General features: G+C 43.4%; 1 protein-coding gene across 3 annotated transcripts in view; it reads left to right on the top strand.

The window, feature by feature from the left end:
• The window catches only part of GRAMD4 (GRAM domain containing 4), a 140,855-nt gene that overhangs the window by 80,596 nt on the left and 32,296 nt on the right, over positions 1-27,963 (top strand). For all 3 annotated transcript variants that reach the window (XM_077834970.1, XM_077834962.1, XM_077834979.1), the window contains exon 4: positions 20,721-20,841. In XM_077834970.1, coding sequence (XP_077691096.1) covers positions 20,721-20,841 — 121 coding nt within the window. The remainder of the gene's footprint in view (positions 1-20,720; positions 20,842-27,963) is intronic.

Genomic DNA, 27,963 nt, shown 5'->3' with positions numbered 1-27,963 from the left:
GTTTGCAGATTCGGACCCCAAAGTTCTCAGTTTCTAGAGTCCATTTTTGTAGGAGTTTATTCCTATGCCAGTCTATGGGAATTGCTTCATCATACTGTTGCTGAATCAATCAGCAGATGGCACATTCCTGACGGCTCTGTGCTGCCAGATGTTATCTTGTTCTTCAGTTCTCCCATCCTTGAGGCTGTAGGATGGATTCCAGTCTGTCCTCCAGGGGTCCTCTGATTGTTTCCACTTGCCACCTTCTTCCGCCGATGGACACTGGATTCTTAGGCTGGCACCTCCTTGATCATTCATTTATTATACACACCAAGCATCCATCCACATACATCCTCTAGCACTATTTTAATCACAATTGTTAACAAAGCGAGATGAATACAACAAAAGGGCGGGGAGTCTGTGTGCTGTTTCTGTTACAAAGTATTGCTTTAAGAATAGACTCTGTCTTTGGATGTACTAACACAATTAGCAGCTTGCACGTTTCACACAGAGAGGGAGAGAAACAGTACCAAAAACCAAGAGACCTCTTAATTAGTAATACCCTGGAATTTAAACTATGGGGAATCAAACTAATTTGTGATTTTAATACAGAACTTCTTTAATATGATCCAACAGTCCCACCCGATGTAGTGGGCCCCTCAATGGAAAAATCTGCCACAGTGGACCTTTTATACTCCATAGGCTTTCCATCAAGCCCAGGGTCGGAGCCAGGATTCCCGATCGGGTGCAGCATCAGTGGCGTCTATGACGTTGGTTCCGCCACTGTTGGCACCAGATCCAGTGTCTCGGTCATTAGCACTGGCACTGACTGCAGCATCGATATCGACTGCTTCGGCACTGGAGGAATCAGCGGCCCTGACTGCGGCTACGACGCACCCTCTGCACTGACGATGACACGGGTGCCAGCACAGACACCGCCTGCGTCATTGGCATTGGCTGCGATGGCGCATACAGGAACCCTGGCACTCATGCTGCACCAGGCACCGGCACGGGGCCCCACATGGGCACCGACACCACGCCTTTCACAGCACCTGGCCCAGGCCAACCTACCGCAGTTTCCACGGGGTCAAGAGATCCCTCGGGTGGGTATGGTAGGGAGTAACCACCTCCCCTGGTGGTCTCCTCCTCACCAGATGAGTCTCTAGTGGGCACTTCAGTAGCCCAAGCTCTGGAAGACTCCCGGGTGTCTGAGGATTAAGGTGGAGGAAGTTGTGGATGATGTGGACCCTATGGTGGACATCCTGGCTCCCTCTGGCCCTGCCCATTATCACCTTACCTCTGATAAAGACAATCACGGAGATGACCAAGACCCTTTGGCAGACCCCGGCCTCGCTGCCCACCTATGGCCAAGCGCAATGAGCTCCAGTACTTTGTGCCCTCCAAGGGCTATGAACACCTCTATTCCCACCCTCAACCTGATTCCCTGGTGGTCGATGCCACTAAGCAGCAGGAGAGGCAAGGATTTCAAGGCCCTTCGCGGATGAATAGGGACACCAAAAAACTAGACATTTTCAGGCAAAAGGTCTACTCCATGGGGGGACTGCAACTCCAAATATCCAACCAGCAGTCCATCGTCTGCAGTTACGCCTACAATACCTGCTCAGCAATGGCTAAATTTAGAGTTGCTCCCCTCGGATTCCTGTGCTGAATTTTTGGCTTTGGTTGAGGGAGGGAGACTGATCTCCAGAGCATCCCTACAGACAGCACTTCGCTGGGCAGATGTGGCAACCAGTGTTATGGCTACTGGAGTGGCCATGAGAAGGGGCTCATGGCTCCAGGTTTCTGGCCTCCCCTACGAGGTACAGCAAACCATCCAAGACTCACAGAAGACAGACAAAAGGCTAAACTGCCTTAAAGATTCCAGAGCCACCCTCAGGTCCCTGAGCCTCTATATTCCTTCAAAGCAGCAGAGACTTCCATCCACAGCCCCAGCAGCAGTTCGGTCAGCAGAACCGCCAAAACGGGTCCAGAAGGAGGAATCAGAATGGCAGGAGAAGGCCACGCCAACCCTCTAGCCAGGGCTTGTGACAACCGAAACCATCTTCAGGGGGGCCAAGATGGCCTTTTGAAGGCACGGTCGAGGACAGTGTACCACACCTGACAATGGATCCATCCCATCTTACCGTCTCGTCCCAACTATCCCTTTTCTACGTGCATGGTCCCGTATCACCTTGGACTGGTGGGTGCTTTGCATGGTAGAGGGGGGATACTCCATCCAATTCTTTGCCCTCCCTCCCTTCCAACCCCCGTCCCCTGTCCCTCTTCAGGGACCCTCCTCATGAGCAGCTCTTTATCCAGGAGGTGCGTGCAATCACCCCTATCTTTAGGGGCAGCGGAGGAGGTTCCTCAGGAGCATAGGGGCGAGGGCTTTTATTCCTGGTATTTCCTAATACTGAAAGCTAAAGGCGGCCTCAGGCCAATCCTGGATCTGCGAGAAATCAACAAGTTTGTGAAGAAACTCAAGCTCCGCATGGTCTCTTTGGCCTTCATCATTCCCTCATTGGATCCAGCAGACTGGTATGCCTCCCTCGACTTGAAGGACACATACTTTCATATCACGGTCACCCAGCCCTATTGGAAGAACCTCAGGTTCGTGGTGAACAACACCCACTACCAATTTACAGTCCTCCTATTCAGCCTGTCAACAGCACCTTGTGTTTTCACCAAGTGCATGGCAGTCGTTGCTGCGTTTCTGCACAGGCATTGGGTACAGGTGTTTCCGTACCTCGACGACTGGCTGATCAAGGGCCTTTCCAAGACCCAAGTGGAAGCTCAGGTCAGATTGATCAGAGCCACCTTTGACAACCTGGGTCTCCTAAACGAAGAGAAATCGCTGTCCCCTGTCCAGAGGATAGAATTGACCCAGGCCAGGGCATACCTGCCTCAAGCGACACTTCTGGCCCTGATCGATATCATTCAAGGCCTCAGCCAGTTTCCCACTTCCACAGCAAGAAACTGCCTGAAGCTTCTCCGACCCATGGCTGCCTGTACCTACGTGGTGCAGTATGCCAGACCCAGGCTTCGACCTGTTCAGTTATGGCTTGTGACAGTGTACCGCCCGGCCAGGGACAGCTTGGACAGGATAGTGATCCCGCCTCACCCGGTCCTCGACTCCCTCCTTTGGTGGCTCAACTCTCAGGAGGTATGCTCAGGGATTGCCTTTGCCAGTCCGCAGCTGTCTCTGTCACTAGTGGCGGACGCATCAGACTTGGGCTGGGGAACACATCTAGGAGACTGCAGTACTCAAGGTCTTAGGCAGATCTGGCTCTCCACATCAATGTCAGAGAGCTGAGAGTGGTGTGCCTGGCATGCCAGATCTTCCGGGCATACTTAATGGGACAACATGCATCAGTCATGATGGACAACAAACGGGGGTGTACGCTCCTCTCGCCTGTTCCAGGAAACCCTCATGCTGTGGGACTTCTGTGTAGAACATTCAATACTGCATCATACCTCCCTGTGGTACAGAACAAGCTGGCGGACCACCTCAGCAGGTTGTTTCACAGCCATGAGTGGTCCCTTCGCCCGAACGTCACAATTTCAGTCTTCCAGAGGTGGTGCTTTCCCCAGATAGACCTGTTCGCCATGCGATACAACAGGAAGTGCCAGCAGTTCTGCTCCTTCCAAAATCACAGCCTGGGCTCCAGCACGGATGTGTTCCGCCTCCACTAGGGAGATTGTCTCCTATATACCTTTCCACCCATACTGCTCGTTCACAAGGTGCTCCTCAAGACCCAGAGGGAATGAGCTCAGGTCATATTGATAGTACCAGCCTGACCCAGTCAGCACTGTTACATATCTCTCATAGGCATGTCCATGGAAACCCCGATCACCCTGCTGCTCTTCCCGGACCTTTTGACCCAAGATCATGGTTGTCTTCAACATCCGAACCTCGAGTCGCTTCACCTCATGGCGTGGAAGCTCCATGGTTGAAGATGGAGCTTTCCTGTTCAGACCAGTTTAGACAGGTCTACTTGGCAACAGAAAACCCTCTACAAGAGCCACATATCTTGCCAAGTGGAATAGATTTTCAGTCTGGTTGGCGCAGCGCCATTCGTCCCTGACACTAGCATCAGTGTTGTTTATTCTGGACTGCCTCCTCCATCTGCAGCAGCACGGGCTTTCGTTGTCATCAGTAAGGGTGCACTTAGCTGCCATCTCGGCCTTTCACCTGGGCGAGGAGGGCCGCTTGGAGGGCCGTTTGCTAACCCCAGGGTCAGATGGTTCTTAAAAGGATTCGATAGGCTATACCATAATATCAGTCAGCCTGTCCCAGTCTGGACCTCAACCTGGTCCTTTCTAGACTCATGGGACCACGCTTCGAGCCCTGGGCAACATGCTCCCTCCTCTACCTCTCTTACAAGGTAGCATTTCTGGTGGCGATAACCTCGGCCAGAGGGTGTCTGAACTCAGGGCCCTATCGTCAGAGCCCCCTTATACCGTGTTCTGTAAGGACAAGGTGCAGCTCAGACCTCATCCTGCTTTTCTTCCAAAGGTGGTGTCCCAGTTTCATATTAACCAGGCCATCTTTCTCATGGTGTTCTACCCTAAACCGCATTCTAGCGACAGGGAGCAGATCCCACTGACAAGCTGTCCAGAGGGCGCTAGCTTTCTACATCGAGAGAATGAAGCCGTTCAGAAAATCGATCCAGCTATTCATGGCGGAGAGAATGAAAGGCCTACCTGTGTCATCACAATGCATTTCATTATGGATCACATTCTGCATCCGCGAGTGCTACAACTTGGGGGATGTTCCCACACCCCCGATGGCTGCGCACTCCACAAGGGCACAGGCTTCATCAGCAGCATTCCTGGCGCAGAACCCTACTCAGGAAATCTGCGGAGCAGTGACGTGGTCCTCCATCCATGCCTTTACCACACACTTTTTGTGATTATGGAGCAGGCCAGAGATGATGCGGCCTTTGGGCAAGCAGGGCTCCAATCAGTGGAAGACTCTGACCCCGCCTCCTGAACTTGGCGGAGGAAGGAGTTGGCGGATGTGATTGCAGAGCCATTGGCTATTATCTTTGAAAACTCATGGCGATCGGGGGAGGTCCCGGATGACTGGAAAAAGGCTAATGTAGTGCCCATCTTTAAAAAAGGGAAGGAGGAGGATCTGGGGAACTACAGGCCAGTCAGCCTCACCTCAGTCCCTGGAAAAATCATGGAGCAGGTCCTCAAGGAATCAATTTTGAAGCCCTTCGAGGAGAGGAAAGTGATCAGGAACAGTCAGCATGGATTCACCAAGGGCAAGTCGTACCTGACTAACCTAATTGCCTTCTATGATGAGATAAGATGGCTCTGTGAATGAGGGGAAAGCAGTGGACGTGTTATTCCTTGACTTTAGCAAAGCTTTTGATAGGGTCTTCCACAGTATTCTTGCCAGCAAGTTAAAGAAGTATGGGCTGGATGAATGGACTATAAGGTGGATAGAAAGCTGGCTAGATCATCTGGCTCAATGGGTAGTGATCAATGGCTCCATGTCTAGTTGACAACCAGTATTAAATGGAGTGCCCAAGGGTTGGTCCTGGGACCAGTTTTGATGATTTAGTTGGGAATTGGTCCTGCTTTGAGCAGGGGTTTGGACTAGATGACCTCCTTGAGGTCCCTTCCAACCCTGATATTCTATGATTCTGTGAAGTCATAGAAGTCTCTCTCTTTCTACAAATGACCTGAAGAAGAACTCTGTGTAAGCTTGAAAGCTGTGTCTCTCACCAACAGAAGTTGGTCCGATTAAAAGATATTACCTCACCCACCTTGTGTCTCTACTAATGTCAGATTCACCCATACTTTCCATCGTATGGAAATAGTTTAAACTATTTGTTTGGTAGCGGAGGGGATTGGTACGGAGGAGGAAATGCAGATATTAAAGAAGAAAAATGTTACATGCATTTTAAACAGGCACTTGAAATTTAATCTGTTTTAAAAAAAAAATCTAAACGTAGTTTCAGGTACAGCACCTGCCACTGAGTTCCCCCTGCCAATATTTATGGCTGTAACCAAATCATGTTTTCCTATTCTTAAAAATGCTTCTCTCACTAGTTACTGGGTAAAAGACCCATGCAGGCAAGAGGAAGACTGCCTGCCTGCACATGGGAATTCATTAAATTGACAATACACAAGTATGTTGCCAAACACATGAAGTAAACAAAACTAGCAGAGAACTGTTTTCTCTCTAATCTTTTGTGTATAATGACTGTAGGTATTTTTGTTACTACCTATAAGGGACTGTGTCCTGTTCATGGCCCTTATCACCTTAGTTTCTGAATACCTTACTATTCTCCTGCTGAAACTAGTGGGTGTCAAACTTCAGACAGAAAAGCTAATAATGTCCCTTTCCTATCATTCACGATTGCATTTCAGAGGAAATCTGAATGAGGTGAAGAAGACTTCCTTTTCTCTCACTACAAACAAGTCTGACTAGCTGTGAGGACTAACTATTTGTATTTGAGAAAGTTAAATAGTTCACAATAACTAAGAATAAGATAGAGAGAGGTTATCACATGCAGAGGTGGCAGAAGAAGGAAGTGATCTGCCACTTCAAAAAATAATAGTCATGCCCATTTATTGAAAGATCACACTGAAATTCTTCAGGCAGGCAATCCTCTTTCCCCTCACCCCTTTTTGTTTCTTCCACTTCCTGTGCACTGGTAACAAATTTTGACTGCAATGGCAGATCTGATTGTCATCTTTTTTAGGTAGGCATGTTTATTATTTCTAAGCACACATTGCTTGAGGTCTTTCACTTTTGCCACCTATTTATCTTGCATTATGTATGGATTTCTTTCTTCTATTGAGGTTTACACAAAATAAATGTCTCTAATAAACCAATCATAATGACACAGGATATGCTGACCTACATTATCTTTTGACTCTGCAGTGCTTGGAGAGACAAGGTGGGTGATGTAATATCTTTTATTGGATCTGCATCTGTTGGTGATAGAGACAAGTTTTCAAGCTTATACATAGCTCTTCTTCAAGTCTGGGTTTCCATTTCAGATGGTAAAATCTGGTATCTTCCAACATTGCATATCTGCAATGGTTGGCAGTTCACCAAAATGAGTCTTGTTAAACACGCGTGATATTTGAAATTAAAGTACATTGTCACTAAGACATTATTCCTGTAAATTAATATGTACAATTAGGATTACATCTTGAATGTAGGATGCTACTCATGACAGCTCAATAGAACAAACTAACCATGAGAATTTCCTGTACAATATATTTATTATAACTCAATTTTAAATGATTCTAGGAAGTAGTAATGAATCTGACACTCATTACTTTGATTATATGTGCCCTGAAAACTGACTTTTGATTGAAAAATGAATCGTAGTACATTTTAAACAGACTAGTTCGGTTTGACTTATTTGGGTGATGAATGAGTTGAGGGGAGAGGCCCTTAGTGAAAAAAAGACTTTATGTTCTTAATTCTGTTTTCATTGGAACTCTCAGCCAAGTAAGAAGGGGAAGCTGTTGCAGACACCAATACATTGGGAATTGCAACAGTTTTATATAGCATTCATCATACATGCAACACTGTAGTAACCTTTGTTTTGTGTTGTGTACAGGGGTAGCTCAAGTGGCTCATAAGCAGGAAGAGGATGATACATGCAATATTTAGCCTGCTGTAAGTATACACCCTTACACAAAAACATGTAGGGCAAGATCCGTGTTTACTCATCATTCATGGTATCTAAATATAGATTCAAACAAACAACCCCTTTCTCCCTCCTGTCCCCATCCTGTCCCCACCCTCAAAGCAACAAGTTTGGCCAAAGTCAGAAAGTTCCTGTCCCAAGAGGTTTATAGTTTAACTCAAACATAGACATGAGGTAGCAATATAAAAGCAAAGTGGCATGGTATGGGTACAAAAAGGTCAATTTAGGAAAACTTCCCCAAAGTCAGTTTTAAGGAAGAATTTGGAGGAGGAAGGTTTTTTGATGCCAGAATTGGTCTTTGTGCCCTGCAAAGTCCACAGTTATGGGCCTCTTTGATTTAAGGGAGCTGTAAATGTAAAGGAAAATCTCCGGGTACATGTATGTGTGTGTATTCCTAGCCCACTTCCTTGTAAGGATAGCATTGAAATTATACAGTGATTGCTAGGCTTAAAAGAAAATAAGTACCTGGGCTCCAGGTTAGCAGCAGTGTAGGTAGAGTGTAGGGACCTAAAGTGTGTGTGCGCATGTGTAACTGTGCCTTAGTGGGTCACAGCTGAGGGTGCCAAATTCAGGACGAACTGCTGAGAAATAGGACAAACACAACCCAAAACTGGTGGTTTAATCTTTTATAAGATATACCAAACCAGCAACAAAAGTAAACTCCTAATTCACCACACTGGCTAACAAGAAAACATAAAGGCAGTTTCCTCAGGCATTCCAGTTCTTATATCGCCACCAAAAACACTAGATTCAGAGATGAGTGGTTCTTTACAAACTAGTCTCATCAAATAGGTTCTTCTGATACCAAAGGACCAGCCACACACCCAGGTCAATATATAACTTACCCAAAAATCATGCCAATCCCTTAGTATGTAAAATCTAAAGGTTTATTTATAAAAAGAAAGAAAGGTGAGAGTTAAAATTGGTTAAAGGAATCAATTATATGCAGTAATGACAAAATTCTTGGTTCAGGCTTGTAGCAGTGATGGAATAAACTGCTGGCTTAGGTCAAGTCATGAATACATCCACAGCTTGGATAGGTCATTCAGTCCTTTGTTCAGATCTTCAGCTTGTAGCAAAGTTTCTCCAGAGGAAAGAAGCAGGATTTTTATGTAAAGTGAGCTAGTTAAGTTTGGTGTGTCTCTCAGACTCATCTTGCTAGTACTTGTGCATGATGGTGGACAGGAATTGGTTACATTTTGGAGGCAAGGGAGGAGGGACATGGAAACTGTTTGAGGCCTGCTATAAAATGCGAAGGCATATATGAAGTAGGGGGGAGAGGGGAGGGTCAGCGCTAAGTGTAGAAATCAAACATGAAAGAAGGCCTGAAGCAGAGAGATGATAAAGAAATCAAGGGAACAGGAAATAGAGAAAATGAGGAGCCTAGAGTATTGGTTTTGGGAGACAGTTGCTGTATATAGCAGCAGCTAGGTAGAGGTAAAGGGAGGATTAGTTTAATACTACACATGCAAGTAGGAAATTGGAATTTGTGTGAGGTCTTGCAGAGGGAGATGCGCCACTTACACAGGCTCTTGTTTGTAGCAGGTTAAAAACATAATGGCCATACTGGGTCAGACCAGTGGTCCATCTAGCCCAGTATCCTGTCTTCCGACAGTGGCCAATGCCAGGTTGCGTCAGAGGGCATGAACAGAACAGGCAATCATCAAATGGATCCATCCAGTCGTCCACTCCCAGTTTCTGGCAATCCCGAGGCTAGGGACACTCACATGCTATTACATCCCTTCCCATCGTCGTTAATAACCATGATGGATCTATCTTCCATGAACTTATCTAGTTCTTTTTTGAACTCTGTTATAGTCTTGGCCTTGACAACATCCTCTGGCAAAAAGTTCTACAGGTTGACTGTGCGTTGTGTGAAGAAATACTTCCTTTTGTTTGTTTTAAACCTGCTGCCTACTAATTTCATTTGATGACCCCTAGCTCTCGTGTTATGAGAAGCGGTAAATAACACTTCCTTAATTACTTTCTCCACACCAGTCATGATTTTATAGACCTCTGTCATCTTAGTTGTCTCTCTTCCAAGCTGAAAAGTCCAAGTCTTATTAATCTCTCTTGATATGGAAGCAGTTCCATACCTGTCATCATTTTTGTTACCCCTTTTCCGTACCTTTTCCAATTCCAATATATCTTTTTTTTTTTAGATGGGGCTGCCAGATTTGCACGCAGTATTCAAGATGTGTACATACCATGAATTTATATAGAGGCAATATGATATTTTCTGTCTTAAGGCCCTACCAAATTCACGGCAATGAAAAAACGCATCATGGACTGTGAAATCTGGTGTTTTGTGTGCTTTTACCCTATACTATACAGATTTCAAGGGGGAGACCAGTGTTTCTCAGATTGGTGGTCCTGACCCAAAAGGGAGTTTCAGGGGGGTTGCAGTATTGCCACCCTTACTTCTGCGCTGCCTTGAGAGCTGGGCTGCTGGAGAGCGGTGGCTGTTGGCCGGGCACCCGTCTCTGAAGGCAGCGCCACCACCAGCAGCAACGCAGAAGCAAGGGGAGCAGTACCTCCAACCCCCACTTCAATAACCTTGTGACTCCCCCCCCAACTCCTTTTTGGGTCAGTACCTCTACAATCACAACACTGTGAAATCCATATTTAAATAGCTGAAATAATGAAATTTACAATTTTTAAATTTCTGACCATAAAATTGACCGAAATGGACAATGAATTTGGTAGGGCCCTATTTATTTTCTATCCCTTTCCTAATGATTCCCAACATGCTGTTAGCTTTTTTGACTGCCGCTACATATTGAATGGATGTTTTCAGAGAACTATCCATAATGACTCCAAGATCTCTCTCTTGAGTGGTAACAGCAAATTTAGATTCCATCATTTTACATGTATAGTTGGAATTGTTTTCCAATGTGCATTACTTCACATTTATCAACATTGAATTTCATGTGCCATTTTGTTGCCCAGACACCCAGTTTGTGAGATCCCTTTGTAGCTCTTCGCAGTCTGCTTTGGGCTTAACTGTCTTGAGTAGTTTTGTATCCTCTGCAAATTTGGCCACCTCACTGTTTACCCCTTTTTTCAGATCATTTATGAATATGTTGAATAGGTCTGGTCTCAGTTCAGACCCGTGAGGGGACACCACTATTTACCTCTCTCCATTCTGAAAACTGATCATTTATTTCTACCCTTTGTTTACAATCGTTTAACCAGTTTCTGATCCATGAGATGACATTCCCTTTTATCCTATGACAGCTTACTTTGCGTAAGAGCCTTTGGTGAGGGACCTTGTCAAAGGTTCTCTGAAAATCTAAGTGCACTGGATCACCCTTGTGCATACCCTTATTCTCAGGTTTTGGTATTATACTATGGTTCCCAGGCAGATCACTACTGGAAAATGTTTTGCCAGATTTTTTATTTGAAGAATATGTATTGGGAGTAGACAAATTCATTCCCATGTTCAAGGAGTTGTAAGCTTTCCTGCTTTTAGTCAGAGGAAACCCTTTGCTCAGGGTAGAGTGGTGGTAGGAGACAAAAAACAATTTGGGTTTTTTTATGGAGTTTTTTCTTTTGGCAGATCTGGCTGCTAAATATTGTGAATTAGAAAATGACAAGCAATGGCATGGATGCCTTTTAGGCTTTCATCTGTGTTTTCTCCTCAGGCAGAAAATGAGCTTTGCTCTGAATGTTTGAGCAATTGGATACACCACAGGAGATAGGGGGAAATGGGATATTGATCTCTGTGGTTGACTGAATATGTAAATGTTAGTTTATAGTTTATTTTTATTACTGATATTGGGGTTACTGGCTTTGATTGAAATCTGTATCAAAAATAGGAACAAGCCTGGTAGTTAATATGTCAAGAGTCCTATTCTGAACTCTGTCAGACAGATACTGACATTCTACAAGCAGTACTGTATGTCTGACCCTCTTGGAAAACTTTTAAATGTTCGCTTCGGGGGGAAAAAAAAAAGCTGGCAATGGTAGTAAGTACTTGTTAAAATTATTTTACAGTGTCTGGCGCTGCCATTGTTGCTGACAGATCCAGTTTCCCAGTGTGTGACTGGGATTTAGTATGTTAGTCTGTACCAATTACACAACATGTTTGAACTGAAATAGTATTCAGGGAGTCCTGGCGGATTTACCATAATTAACACAGACATAGAGGAACTATTTCTGTCTTAAGCTTACACTGGGAAACATCAGTGTTTAACTGTCTATAACCAGAGCGCATATTTAACCTTTCCATTGCCACTTTTATTCAACTCATTGTCCTCAAAGTCAGTATAATACAGTGCCTGATATTGTACTGCTTTGGTAAACATAAATCTTGCCTTATGGGCTGTACTCCAGCACTGACCTGAAATTTGAGGTACTATCACACAAACATACTGTCAGGCTGCCTGGAGTGACTCATGAATGTGGGTGCCAACTTAGGGCAGATTGTCAAGAAGCAGGACACAAACCCCAAATCAGTTGTATGTTCTGTAATTAGATTTTGCCAGCCAAGTAACAAGTATGAACTCCACAAGCACAACAATAGCCTTAACATGGAATCACACAGTCCCCTTGGATATTTCGCTCTATCTTGCCGCCTTGGCAGTCCTGCCTTTGTGATAGAGGGTCCCTTACACCAAAAATCACAATAATATTCAGATTACTCTGAGGCCCAAAGGACCAATCACTTACCCCAGGTTAATTGCACTGTAGAGCTCTCTTTAAAGTATGCACTTTATAGCCAATCCTGTAAAAAAAACTAACTAAAGATTTATTAACTAAGAAAGGAACTAGTTATTTAAAAAGTTAATGCAGGTAAACATACACACACAAATGAGTTACAGTCTTAGGTTTCAAAAGGTAATAGTAGCTGCTATAATATGCAAATCTATCTTGTATCTAACTGTGACAATCTGAGTACATTTCCTGGACATGAAGAAGAGCTCTGTATAATCTTGAAAGCACGTATCTCTCAAAGGTTGGTCTAGTAAAATATATTATTTCAGCCACCTTGTCTCTCATATCCTGGGACTGACAAAGCTACCACAACACTGCATACAAGCTCTCTATATGTTCGTTGTGGCTAACCCAAGCGAAGGAGCTTGGGGATCCCTTGCTTATGCTTATAAATATTGCCCTCTTTGAATTCCAAGCAACGTAGTGATAACAATTGCTCCTTAGCAGGGATTTTTATTCCCTTCTCCCAGTGTTCAAGCTGTGGTGGGATGAGGGCTTATGCACATACCTTCTTCATGGGTGTGGGGGAAGCAATCAACAAAGTGTTTTGTCCACTGATGTTCAACAATGGTTTGGCCTGAGTCTATAGGCTTCTTTTGTTGGGAAGGAGATGACACAAGTTGTGGTAAACTGGTATTTCACACTAAGTAATGCTTCTCTCCTTACTGTGGGGTTTATAGTCTTATCAAATGTTTTTATAGTTACAGAGCAAACACTTAAATATTATCCTATAATGTGGGATACAGATATTCTAAATAAGATTACTACATGCAGCATCTGACAAGCATTTCATAATGTCTAAACACGTTCTTACAACTCTGTCTGTTTTAACAACACTAGGACCCAGACGAGCCAGACTGGTTTCCAGCTATGCATTTGTCAGTTAAGTGTTCAGTGCGGCCCAGTGACCTTGGAATGAGCTGGCACCTGGTCTGCCAGTGTGTCACATACCTCTATATTTAGCAAGCAGTGCTGCTACATAGATTATCTGGTAAAAGGCACAATAGATACTGCAGCAGTTTATGATCGGTATTAAGAGAAGACTGTCCTCCTTACCGTGTGTGCATTTCTGATGAGATTAGAAATCTAGTTTACTGCCATAATGAGTCTTCCCAGTCTATAATGTAGTATGTTACTATTTTACATACAGACATTGCCAAAAATTACCTGCTTCACTTCAAAAGTATTCAATCTAATGAAAAGGTGGTCTTCTAGCTAACTAGTATCATCAAAGGATATTTGATAAGGAAAACACTGAAATGTGCATTATCTGCACAGAGCTGTAGATGTCTGACTGACCTAACTGCCTTTTGTATCATTACAACCTCTAGACATTTTATTCTGGCATCAAGATGTTACCGTGCAGACAAAAATTCTTGGTGCAGACAAACTTCCTGTTGTCATATGAAGTTCTAGATCTAAGGCATACAGAATTTGGCTATCATATTTGAGGAAGGCATTGGTGAAGAGGGGGGTGCTTTGGAAAAACTGAAGACCCTACATTTATTTTGGAATCTCATCTTGCATCCAAAAGTTGTTTTGGAATCTCATCCTACTGCTGATGATTTCTGCTATTAGGGTCTATTGTACTATATACTTATCTAGCCTAAACTATAAACTATTTAATTGTACTTAAATCTTACAATTTAAACTTGTTCAGATAATTTCCCTTCATTGTTTTAATGACTTTTTAAAATAATTTTTATTTATACAGCACCCAAGTCTTTGTAATAGAATGACACATGACCCTGTTACAGAAAAAATTGCAGGGCGCTTTTCTAAAATCACCTTTGGTGATGGTGCTAAAACTGTACATTGTAATTACTGAAAAATTATGCTGGTAGGTAGGTCCAGTATATAAAGTGTGTGGGAGTGTATGTTTGGGCCAGAGGGACGTAAGGAGCTACAACATAGAAGGTCCTGGAAGAAAACTGTAGCAAAAGCCAACTTAGACTGAGGTTTCTGGCGTGTGTATGTGTATCTGTATTCTGGGAACTGGGGGAGGGATCTTAAAGATCAAATCACAGGAGGGGGGGCTGAGTTTCAGGTACTAATTCAAGTTTTTGTCATCTGTTGAGGGTGCAGTAGGATTCACCCATTTGTAATACTTTACAGACAAGTTGCTGTGTACCCTGAAGAATTTTCCCCTGTAAAAGATTCTTGTGGACTTTTTTTGAGTAGCTCTAAGAACTCCACTGTGTGCAGCAGACCATTGAAATTCTGCAGGGACAAAGTCCTGGAGCTAGAGACGTGTCTATCTTTGTCCCATTAAATTGTGTTCAGATTTGCCCGAGTTACAAACTGTTGAAAACTGCCACTTACTCTTCAGTTACTTAGCAGGATTTGTAAGCATGCCAAACTAACTGCACATGAACGTTCTAAAGAGCCAGACCTACACTGCTGTCAAAAGTAGCAGACGTTGCATTGGGAGTGTCTGCTACTGCTCCAAAGCAGCTGTATTGGTGGGAAATTGTGGGAAGGAGGTGTCGTCTTCAACACCAACATATCCTGGACCAGTGCATGGTCCCTTTCTGCTTCCCTTCTGGGATAGGTCTTCTGCTGATGCTACCTAATGTAGTTAGTTATATGCTGAAGTTCTGAATGTCTAGAGTTCAAACTCCTCTGATATGGGGGCTGTTTTTACCATTGTTTTCCTTTTAGAAAAACCTTCCCCAAAAACCTAGGAAATCACATACTAAAAGTCTACATTAAAGGAACATTATTTGAGTTCCAAAATTATGAACTTGAAAGTTAGGAAATGTCAGATTTATGGTTGTCCTTGCAATCTTAATTTTGCTATCTTGTGCATATGCTTTATTGTACAGTCTTAAATATGATGATCACATATTTTTTCCCATAGGACCCCTGCCTCATTCAATGTATAGGATGAATGCACAAGAGACCAGAATTAAGGTTCCAACTTATATTCAGGAATTTGCTAACTGTCATACACAGCAGTGGTAGAGCCCCTCCTGGCTGGACACTCACCAGGTTGTTGTGTTTGGGGCCCAGCAAAGTGGGCTGTGTGCTTTAAACCTTCTGAGTCTGAACAAAGTCCAGGCACTGCCCCTGGTTGAGCTGTCTAGGCATACTCTTGATTGATCTGGCACTATCTTCTGAGAAATGAGATCCTGCAGTCCAACTGCCTAGTACCTGGGACAGTGCTGACCCCTCAGACTCTGCTCATAGCTTAAGCACATGCTCTCCCAGAACTCCAGCTGAGAGGGTGCTCTGGGTTTGCAGTTTAATTCTTCAGGGCCATGTGAAAGTGCAGGCCAACAGACACCCAGACAGACATCTTTTGCATAGGATTTTAAACACAATCACTCTACTTAGATATTACAAGAAATACAAATCTAGACAAAATAATAAACACACCTATACACATTTCTCTGTGTCAGCTTTGTCACTGTTCTGGAGAGTCCTTTGGATTGAGGGCAGAGACCTCTGAGGGGTCCAGGATCATGGAGTCCCCCTCTTAAAGTCAGCTAGCACTCTTCTTTCCTGGCTGGTCCTGCAGTTAAGCAGGACCCTCTGCTATGAAAGCATTCTCCTCTCCTTTCCAAATTTCCTGTGCATCTGGCTCTCTCCAGTTCACATGTCCCAACAACAACCTGCTTTCTTTATTTTGTTGCTGAGGGTTTTTCACTCTCCACTTCTACGGCCCTATGCAAACAAAACTTCATTAAATTTATTTCCCTTGGCATTAGCCAACCCATTGTCCCAAGGTGCTTCTATTTGAATAGGTGACCAAAAATTATAGGTCCAACAATTCACCATTGCACCTGAACAGCCTCACCTCAGTCCCCAGAAAAATCATGGAGCAGATCCTCAAGGAATCTATCCTGAAGCACTTACACGAGAGGAAAGTGATCAGGAACAGTCAGCATGGATTCACCAAGGGAAGGTCATGCCTGACTAATCTAATCGCCTTCTATGATGAGATTACTGGTTCTGTGGATGAAGGGAAAGCAGTGGATGTATTGTTTCTTGACTTTAGCAAAGCTTTCGACACGGTCTCCCACAGTATTCTTGTCAGCAAGTTAAAGAAGTATGGGCTGGATAAATGCACTATAAGGTGGGTAGAAAGTTGGCTAGATTGTCGGGCTCAACGGGTAGTGATCAATGGCTGCATGTCTAGTTGGCAGCCGGTATCAAGTGGAGTGTCCCAAGGGTCGGTCCTGGGGCTGGTTTTGTGCAATATCTTCATAAATGATCTGGAGGATGGTGTGGATTGCACTCTCAGCAAATTTGCGGATGATACTAAACTAGGAGGAGTGATAGATACGGTGGCAGGTAGGGATAGGATACAGAGGGACCTAGACAAATTGGAGGATTGGGCCAAAAGAAATCTGATGAGGTTCAACAAGGATAAGTGCAAGGTCCTGCACTTAGGACGGAAGAATCCAATGCACAGCTACAGACTAGGGACCGAATGGCTAGGCAGCAGTTCTGCGGAAAAGGACCTAGGGGTGACAGTGGACGAGAAGCTGGATATGAGTCAACAAAGTGCCCTTGTTGCCAAGAAGGCCAATGGCATTTTGGGATGTATAAGTAGGGGCATAGCCAGCAGATCGAGGGACGTGATCGTTCCCCTCTATTTGACATTGGTGAGGCCTCATCTGGAGTACTGTGTCCAGTTTTGGGCCCCACACTACAAGAAGGATGTGGATAAATTGGAGAGAGTCCAGCAAAGGGCAAGAAAAATGATTGGGGTCTGGAACACATGAGTTATGAGGAGAGGCTGAGGGAACTGGGATTGTTTAGTCTGCAGAAGAGAAGAATGAGGGGGGATTTGATAGCTGCTTTCAACTACCTGAGAGGTGGTTCCAGAGAGGATGGTTCTAGACTATTCTCAGTGGTAGAAGATGACAGGACAAGGAGTAATTGTCTCAAGTTGCAGTGGGGGAGGTTTAGGTTGGATATTAGAAAAAACTTTTTCACTAAGAGGGTGGTGAAACACTGGAATGCGTTACCTAGGGAGGTGGTAGAATCTCCTTCCTTAGAAGTTTTTAAGGTCAGGCTTGACAGAGCTCTGGCTGGGATGATTTAATTGGGGATTGGTCCTGCTTTGAGCGGGGGGTTGGACTAGATGACCTCCTGAGGTCCCTTCCAACCCTGATATTCTATGAACTGGGAGGGACACACTACAGCACTGAAAGCACATGGCAGACTCCATTACTCCTGACAGAATTCTATGCTCCAGTCTGCATATTTTTGTGTCTCCCTGTGCAGAAAAATACAAAAGAAATCTGCAGGGGGACATATGCCTCTTCCCCAGTAGCCCAGGCAGCGCATCTGTTCTGGCGTGCCTGGAGCAGCCTCAGAGACGCAAATCAGTGCAGGTGGAGGGAACTGGGCATGCCTATGGGGGAGATGTTAACCATTGTCATGGGGCTGGGCTGGCTAACAAGCGAGGGAGAGACTGTCCCTCTTGCTTACTAATGTGGCTTGCTGGGCGTGCAGGGGGTTAGTTCTTTTTATTACGCATGAGCAAGACTCTGTCCCCGAGGCAGAAACGTAGCAGCCTGCCTGCTAGTTAATTGATCTCATTTGCTGAGGCAGAAATGTAGCAGCCTGCCTGCCTAGTAACATGCCTGTAACTTTTTGAGAATCGAAAAAACACCCAATTAAATAGTATCATTTTACTGAAAATTGTTTGCTTTGAAATTAAAGAAAATAGCTTTTGTAAAAAAACCAGCCCCACATTTTGTTAATGTTGCTGTTGATGCTTTATTGATCTCATTCCCTGAGGCAGATGTGTAGCAGCCTGCCAGCTTAGTAACATTGTTAATGTTCCTATTGTTAGTTAATTGTTCCCATTCTGTAAAACCTTTAAGGCCCCTACATTGCCAGAGTGAGGTAAAGCCTTATAAATGACAGTAAGGGAATCAGCTAGGCAGATCTATGTGCTTTCTCACTTTTTTCCTGTGCCAAAGTGGCACAGTGAGGTTAGATTACAGCTCAGGATTTATTATACTTACTCATTTTAAAAAAAAGACTTTGAGGGCAAATAATACATTTACCAAGCAGTAAATAAAATGTCAGGAAAATCAGAACCAAATGCTTCCCAAAGTATCCAGCCAGGTCCAGGACAATGATTAGCGAAATGGTATGACTTTCATGTGTGAAAGTCTGAGCAATTTAAAACTACATTCTGTTCTTTCTTTCTTTGCTGTTTGGTGTTCTGTAATGTAATTTAAATGCAGGCTATTAGTTACCAAGTGTTTTGTAACTTAACTTTAATGTATTTAGGAAATGCTGAATAGTTATTCGTGACTTTTTTCTGTATTGTAGTTTAAATAACTTAACAAAACAATTGAAACTGGAGATTATAGTGTATTGTTTTGACAAAATTTTCAGGATATGTAATTTTTTTGGCACAGAATCCCCCCCCCCGGAGTACCACATCTATATTTATGCATTCCATGATACAGTAGTTTCATAATAACTTTATAATATCAACCAGAACTCATAAGTTATACATTGTGTGATGATTCAGGCAACATGTATGATTTTCACATGCTTGACTTTTTTCAATTTAATTTTGTATGACTGAATCAATGAAAACAAACTGTGGAAAGGAAATAGGGTCTAAGCAACAATCTTTCATGGTGATTGAGGTTTATATGCACCACTTGGTGGGTCTGCTGTGTACATCTACACTGTAAAATCATTTTGTCTTTCTTCATTGTAATGTTAATGTTAATCTGTATATTTCATTCGCTCTGGCCCATTACATTTTTACCCAGCACTGGGGCTTCACCTGATACTTTGTTGCAATATTTCACTAACTTTTAACTAGTCTGAATTGTCACCCCTGGCTCATTGACTGTTACGCTGAAACTGTTTTGTTTATCTACAAAACAGATACAGTTTGTGCAATAGCTGTCAAAGTTTCCTCCTCCTTCTTTCCCTAATGTGCCACAACACTGACACAGAGGAAACTCCTTTAGGGGTTTGAGGGTGGCTTTGTTTCCATGCTCATTCAATACTTGACCGTCTTTTGGCAGGGACTCCTTACAAGACATCAGTGGTATAAAAATTTTCATTCCCTCCAGACATGGGTGGCAATTGAACCAGTAACCTAGCAATAAATGGAGCTGTATCCTATGATCAGTCACTTGAGTCACTTATTTTACCCCAAATGTATTGTAAACATTTAGTGTGTATTCAGAGTTGAGGGAAATGGAGAGTGGACAGAACATCTCCCTATCTGCCACCAACTCACTTAAAATATATTAAAATGTTCTTGCAAATTGCACAACCCACAGAACAGCTAGCCAGAGGACAGGACATATTATTATAAGCATGTGTTGTTAGTTTGTATGAGATAACTTATAGCATAGATCTGTTTCTGTGGGGATAGCAGGATTAGCTGGTTTCCCTTGTCTGGTTTGCTTTGAGTTTGAGACATTACAGCTCTTCTCCTGCTTATTGTCAAGGCAATTAAAAAAAAAAAGCAACAAAATACTGAGCAGAGTAACTTTCATTTTTAAAAATTTAATGAGAATTCCTGTCTTGTTTTGTTTCATGCCTTTGTGCATCTGTTCAGAGTGATGTGCTGGAAGTGACATTGAATCCTTTTGTTCATTGGAGACTAATATGGAATTGTGAAAAGGATACTATTAGTAAACTCTCCAACCTCTCAGACTGCAAGATTAATTAGTCATTAAGTAGGCTTTTCATTGGTTGTACTGGTTGATTCAACACAACAGGCTTTTCTTAAAAGCATGTATCATAACACCCTATTGAAATGTAACCTACATCTTGGGTAGGAATGGGCCTCAGTGGCAAAGTTTATATTAAAAACTTGCCCAAATTTAAAAGTGCTCAGATCTAGGGTGTTGGTTTGGACCTATATCTAATGTAAAGGGAAAATAAAAAATTGCCTTGTATTTCCTGTGCTGTATCTTAATGTGAAGAACCCTTCTATCACTTGAGAAACTTCCCTGTTCCTGGGATCCAATATAGAAAACTGTATTGGGTACTGATAGCTTATGCCTCAAGTTTATTTCATGTTTCTTTTTTACTATTTTAACTGTTTTGCAAGTGCATTGTAATTAACCCCATCCTTTTAAAATAATTGTTAACCAATGTTACCTTTCTATGGTGCATATGGACATGTTGAAAAATAGACTTCCTTTTTATGAAGAGCATATTCAACAGCAATTAAAAAATATTATATAAATTGGTCTTTCTGTTCTTCTGGACAATATATTTGCATAGACATGCATGTAAAGCAGTCCATTTGGTTACTTATTTGTCTTGATGCGTTGCTTTTTTTAGATTTTTCTTAACACTTCAAGGTAATTAAACCTTTCTTCCTTCCTTTCTTAACAGAGGAAGAGCTCAGGAAGCTCAGAGAAGAAACAAACGCCGAAACCTTAAAACAAGAACTAGAAAAAGAACGTCAGAGGAGATTGGAACTAGAACAAAAGGTCAATGAAGTACTTAAAACAAGGTAAGAGAAATCACTGCATAAAGTATAGCTCAAGTGTCAGCTGAACTATCTGGGTGGCACTGAGTGAAGAGTTACAGAGAAACATTAAAAAACTCATGTTTGTTTATTCACCCAGGGTTTCACTAGAGAGAGTAGGGAAGTCAGAATTGATGGATTAAAAAGTTCAGAAGGGACCATTGTGGTTATCTAATCTGATCTCATGCATAACACAGGCCATTGAACTTTCCTGAATTAATTCTTTTGAATTAGAACATGTTTTTTTTAGGAAAACATCCAGTCTTGATTTCAAAATTTCCAGCGATGGAGAATCCACCGCAACCGTTGGAATAAGTTGGTGAACTGTTTCACTTGTTAATAATCCTTCCGCCCACACACACACACAAACCCCCTCTTTTTTTCTCTTTTTTTAAATGCCTTGTTTCCAGTCTGAATTTGTCTATCTTCAGCTTCTAGCCACTGGATCTTGTTATGCCTTTATCTGTTAATTTGAGAGAGAGTTCTTTAATCTTCTATTCTCCATGTAGGTACTTACAGACTGATTAAGTTGCTCCTTAAATGTCTTTTCAGGAGCTCAATCTGTTCAGCCTGAGTCTTTCAGTATAAGACACTTTTCCCCAATCCTTTAATCATTTTCATGGCTCTTCTCTGAACCCTTTCCAATTTATCAATATTCTTCTTGAGTTGTGGATATTGAAGCTGGACACAGTGCCAAATACAGATGTAATGTAAGCCCCACTACTCCTACTCAAAATTCTCCTGTTTATGCATACAAAGATTGCATTAGTCCTTTTGTCCACAGAGTTGCACTGGAAGCTCGTGTTCAGCTGATGATCTAACATGATCCCTGTCACAGCCCTGGTTGAGCTCCTGCTACTGGACACTCACCAGAATGCTGTAGTTGGACCCACATGCTGGGCTTATGTAATTTTTAAGTTTCCCTTGGTCTGGGTAGGCTCCAGCACTGTCTCTGGTCTAGCCTCTCTGGCACACATCTTGTATGCCAAACTGTCTGATACCCCTTAGAATCATAGAATATCAGGGTTGGAAGGGACCCCCCGAAGGTCATCTAGTCCAACCCCCTGCTCGAAGCAGGACCAATTCCCAGTTAAATCATCCCAGCCAGGGCTTTGTCAAGCCTGACCTTAAAAACTTCCAAGGAAGGAGATTCCACCACCTCCCTAGGCAACGCATTCCAGTGTTTCACCACCCTCTTAGTGAAAAAGTTTTTCCTAATATCCAATCTAAACCTCCCCCACTGCAACTTGAGGCCATTACTCCTCGTTCTTTCATCTGCTACCATTGAGAACAGTCTAGAGCCATCCTCTTTGGAACCCCCTTTCAGGTAGTTGAAAGCAGCTATCAAATCCCCCCTCATTCTTCTCTTCTGCAGGCTAAACAATCCCAGCTCCCTCAGCCTCTCCTCATAAGTCATGTGTTCTAGACCCCTAATCATTTTTGTTGCCCTTCGCTGGACTCTCTCCAATTTATCCACATCCTTCTTGTAGTGTGGGGCCCAAAACTGGACACAGTACTCCAGATGAGGCCTCACCAATGTCGAATAGAGGGGGACGATCACGTCCCTCGATCTGCTCGCTATGCCCCTACTTATACATCCCAAAATGCCATTGGCCTTCTTGGCAACAAAGGCACACTGCTGACTCGTATCCAGCTTCTCGTCCACTGTCACCCCTAGGTCCTTTTCCGCAGAACTGCTGCCTAGCCATTCGGTCCCTAGTCTGTAGCTGTGCATTGGATTCTTCCGTCCTAAGTGCAGGACCTTGCACTTATCCTTGTTGAACCTCATCAGATTTCTTTTGGCCCAATCCTCCAATTTGTCTAGGTCCTTCTGTATCCTATCCCTCCCCTCCAGCGTATCTACCACTCCTCCCAGTTTAGTTTCATCCGCAAATTTGCTGAGAGTGCAATCCACACCATCCTCCAGATCATTTATGAAGATATTGAACAAAACCAGCCCCAGGACCGACCCCTGAGGCACTCCACTTGACACCGGCTGCCAACTAGACATGGAGCCATTGATCACTACCCGTTGAGCCCGACAATCTAGCCAGCTTTCTACCCACCCTATAGTGCATTCATCCAGCCCATACTTCCTTAACTTGCTGACAAGAATACTGTGGGAGACCGTGTCAAAAGCTTTGCTAAAGTCAAGAAACAATACATCCACTGCTTTCCCTTCATCCACAGAACCAGTAATCTCATGATAGAAGGCGATTAGATTAGTCAGGCATGACCTTCCCTTGGTGAATCCATGCTGGCTGTTCCTGATCACTTTCCTCTCATGCAAGTACTTCAAGATTGATTCTTTGAGGACCTGCTCCATGATTTTTCCAGGGACTGAGGTGAGGCTGACTGGCCTGTAGTTCCCAGGATCCTCCTTCTTCCCTTTTTTAAAGATTGGCACTACATTAGCCTTTTTCCAGTCATCCGGGACTTCCCCGGTTCGCCACGAGTTTTCAAAGATAATGGCCAATGGCTCTGCAATCACAGCTGCCAATTCCTTCAGCACTCTCGGATGCAACTCGTCCGGCCCCATGGACTTGTGCACGTCCAGCTTTTCTAAATAGTCCCTAACCACCTCTATCTCCACAGAGGGCTGGCCATCTATTCCCCATTTTGTGATGCCCAGCGTAGCAGTCTGGGAGCTGACCTTGTTAGTGAAAACAGAGGCAAAAAAAGCATTGAGTACATTAGCTTTTTCCACATCCTCTGTCACTAGGTTGCCTCCCTCATTCAGTAAGGGGCCCACACTTTCCTTGGCTTTCTTCTTGTTGCCAACATATCTGAAGAAACCCTTCTTGTTACTCTTGACATCTCTCGCTAGCTGCAGCTCCAGGTGCGATTTGGCCCTCCTGATTTCATTCCTACATGCCCGAGCAATATTTTTATACTTTTCCCTGGTCATATGTCCAACCTTTCACTTCTTGTAAGCTTCTTTTTTATGTTTAAGATCCGCTAGGATTTCACCATTAAGCCAAGCTGGTCGCCTGCCATATTTACTATTCTTTCGACTCATTGGGATGGTTTGTCCCTGTAACCTCAACAGGGATTCCTTGAAATACAGCCAGCTCTCCTGGACTCCTTTCCCCTTCAAGTTAGTCCCCCAGGGGATCCTGGCCATCCGTTCCCTGAGGGAGTCGAAGTCTGCTTTCCTGAAGTCCAGGGTCCGTATCCTGCTGCTTACCTTTCTTCCCTGCGTCAGGATCCTGAACTCAACCAACTCATGGTCACTGCCTCCCAGATTCCCATCCACTTTTGCTTCCCCCACTAATTCTACCCGGTTTGTGAGCAGCAGGTCAAGAAAAGCGCCCCCCCTACTTGGCTCCTCTAGCACTTGCACCAGGAAATTGTCCCCTACGCTTTCCAAAAACTTCCTGGATTGTCTATGCACCGCAGTATTGCTTTCCCAGCAGATATCAGGAAAATTAAAGTCACCCATGAGAATCAGGGCATGCGATCTAATAGCACCTTTTGGAAGTGGAGCCCCGAGGCCCAGCTACCCTAAGCCCCCAGGGCCAGTACTGACAGCCCAAGAAACTCCAGTAGCTCAAGTACACTCCTTCCCAGAGCTTCATCCTGTAGACACTTATACGTAGTTTACGCCTTTGGGAATATGTGATAGTTAAAGCTTAGGCACAGACTGTGCAAAAGGATTTCTGCAAACAATCGCTCTTTGCGTTAGACCCCACAAGAAGTGTGTAAATATAGATCTAGATAAAAACAAATGCCTGAACACTATTCCCTGCCTCAGTTTCCTTGCCACCGTAGGTGTTCTTTGGGGTCAGGATTAGTGTCTTTTCAGGGTTCCAGGTCTTCTTTATGCCTTCTCCTTGTAACATGGAGTAAGCTCTCACTCTTGTAGCCAGTTTCCTTCTCGTTCTCCCTCTGTAAAATGGCTGTTGCCTGCCTGCCTTCCTTCCTTCCTTCTGTGACTTCCAGCCCCCTTTATCAGGTGATATTCTGTTCAGCCTCAAACCCCCAGTCAGGCAATCAGTTGTCTGGATTCCAGCCCATCTTGGGTGGACTGGTTCTTCTTGATGATAGCCAGCTCATTGAACTAGGGTTCCTCCATTTAAATAGAAGACCACTGTAATCCTTGTGTTACCACCCATTGGAATTTCAGATCAAGATGGAGGTAAAAAGGCAGAGAAAGCACAGACCAGCCTTATAATCAAAATGGGGTTTGTAGTTTGATATAGATACATAGTCCATAATATCAAACAGAATTCAAAAGTTGCACATGGATTCTCCAAATTGTCAGAACCCCCAAGTTTGTTCCTGTTTCACCAGTTCTGCCCTCTGTTCTGTTTGTGAGGCATGCAGATGTGTGTAAGACAAAAAAGACAACAGCACTGAGAAAGTTTCCATGTTTATGCTCATGTAAGCTCAGTCTTTATTTTAAGGTGCCTTCCACTTGAGTGAATTAAGTGTCTTTTATTTCTTTTTGATCAGTTACACGTAACACAAAGTGTATTTTAAAACACCTTAAATGATTTTAATGCACAGACACAAACGATTTTCTCGCTTACAAACGTGAACAGCCAAACAAAACCAAAACTAATCAAGCTGTAGAGTAGGAAGAAGAAGATTGCTTCCATTTTTAAATAGTTAGGAGGTACTCAGATACTACAGTTTTGTTGGGTCCTGTAAGTACCCCAAGATGAATACAGATGTTGCAACTACAATTCAGTGAAGGCAAGAAAAGGAATGCTTAAGAGGACCATCTTGTCAAAAACCTGGCTTCTTTCTTCTGTTTCTCTCTATTGTTCTTGATTTTGAAGCTGTGGTGCCCACACCAACATACAGTATTTGGGAAGGAACTGTTTGAGAACATGAGGGCACCCAGATAGAGGCTTTTTTGTAGGGTTGTCCTTGGACTGCCCAGTCTTTGGTACAGCAGCTGCAGCTTGCAGTGCTTTGCCAGTGGAATGATGCATAACTGATCTGCCAGGTTAGCAAATGAGAGACCAGGACCCACATCATAAATTCTTTTGGCTCTTTTGGATGACAGTGCATAACACTCGTCTGCGAAACATCCAGTTGGCTGCACTTCTTGTTTTATTTATTTTTAATCTGCCTGAGATAGTGATAGGTTGCATGTACAGTACTACTCTTGAGAATGTTTTTATCTGTTGTGAAACCTTTTAACATCCCAGGAACATCTGTTCATCCTAAAAACACATGGACCAGTATTGTTTTGTTGACAGGATCTCCTGTGTGAGTCCTGTTTCTGTTGGCAAAGAACCTACAAGCATAGGATGTTAGCTACATAAAGTATGCTAGATGTTTACAAGTATGGGAGTGTTTGGTGGGCAGGGAGAAAGGGAAGTCAGTGTATTTTTTGTAAATCTTTAATCATTCCTCTGAAGTAAATTTAACATGAAAATAATGTTGGGTGTATTCAAACAAGAGGAGTGAAATCCAGAATATACGTAGCTGTTGTGTTAACTCACCTATTGCTGTACGTAAGATTACTCCAAGTTCAGAAACCTTTACTTTGCATGGGCACAATTTGGATGACACTTTTCCTGCCCCAGTTTGAGAAGAATAGTGTCATTGTCTACCTACACCCTTTTAAAATAAATATATTTCAAGGGTTGGAGGACACTTATAGCCTAACCCTGAACGTGTTTGCAGTAAGAAATGCAGGGCTAGAATCTCTGCTTCTCTGAGCTTCTGTAGCAGTCATCAGGAGGCCAGTTATGTCACCAGTGAAGTGCTGATTTTAGAATCCTGGCATTTTGGAGACCACCTCTGTGTTCTGTCCACATCATGATGCACTTTGTGGCAAAGTACACTTAATTTAATTTCAAAGTACCTCAGTATGGTTAGAATGGGTATACAGTGGCTCCAAGCTTTTAAAAAAAATTTTTTTCCTCCAAAAATTGTAATGATATTGTCATGTCATGCAACTTCCAAAAAAACACTTCGGTTTGCGTAACACTTTGAGAATGTTGGAGTAAATGACCAGCATGTCTGGTGTCAGGTTTCCTTTTTAATTTGTGCATCATGCATGCAGCTATAAAACTCATGCTTACTAATATCTTGATGTTGTTGCAGGGTGTTTCTATGGTTCAGAACTGAGTGGAAGCATGTGACCCTGTACGTTGCCACTGTGTAATATTACATGTCATTTGCTACTTATGAACAGCTATAAATGACATTTCATGCTTTCCTAATTGCAATATGCTTAAGCACAAATGAACCCATTTAAAAAAAAATCTGCATTTCTATTGGGTACAGTGGCCTTTTTATCAATTTAGTCAGTCCTTGCGTTCAAGTGCAGATAATTTGAGGTTGAGTAAGAATATGACTTACTGTAATCTTAATGCTAGTGCCCCTTAGAGTTAGCCCTTCCTCTCTCCCCATTTTTCTGGGTGGGAGTTCCTAGTTGCAGTAGAACTGATGTGATTTTTTGAATTTGGATTTGGAGTGGATTTACGAAGCTTGTACCATGCTGCCCAGCTCCAGGTGGCGTGGGAGTTGTGGGGACAGTGATTAAGCCAGTGTGCCCCAGGATTTCCCTGGCTGAAGGAGGAGCTCAGGAGCTGCAGAGAAGAGAGGATGTCTCCAACCCAGCCTGTTTACTCAATGTGTCCTAGTTCTAGTACTTGGTCCACTATTTTACAAGTGCACAAGCCTGAAACAAAGGAGTTCATGGCTTCCCCCTATGAATCTGTCTAAAGCAATTCATTACAGTCCCTGTGCCACCCCACCCCCGCAGATGCAACTAAAGCTGCCATGGACTATCATCTCATAACCTGATTCTGAGCGGTCAGGCTGTGGGCAGAGGTGAGTGGCAAGCAGATGTTAGCTTAGTCATCTCAAGAAATTACCACCCAAGGTTGCATTAATCTTATTCAGATTGGCATTCAGAACTAATTTTAAATCATAAGTTAAAATCCTTTCTCCTTGCGAGAAATATGTGACAAAAAATGTCACTGTGCTGCTCATGGTATTGTATTTCAAATAAGACTCAAAGCCGAGGACCTGACTGCTTATGGCCATTGGTTCCTGCGGCACTTTTGTGTACGTCTTTGTAAGAATGCAGGTGTGAACCCCCGTGTCCTGGCAGAATACTTGCTTGAATAATTATATCCTGCC

This window comes from Eretmochelys imbricata, chromosome 1 (assembly GCF_965152235.1).
Source record: "Eretmochelys imbricata isolate rEreImb1 chromosome 1, rEreImb1.hap1, whole genome shotgun sequence".
Classification (NCBI taxonomy): Eukaryota; Metazoa; Chordata; order Testudines; family Cheloniidae; genus Eretmochelys; species Eretmochelys imbricata.
Note: the sequence above shows the minus strand (reverse complement) of the source record. Positions and strands in the feature narration are given on the sequence as shown.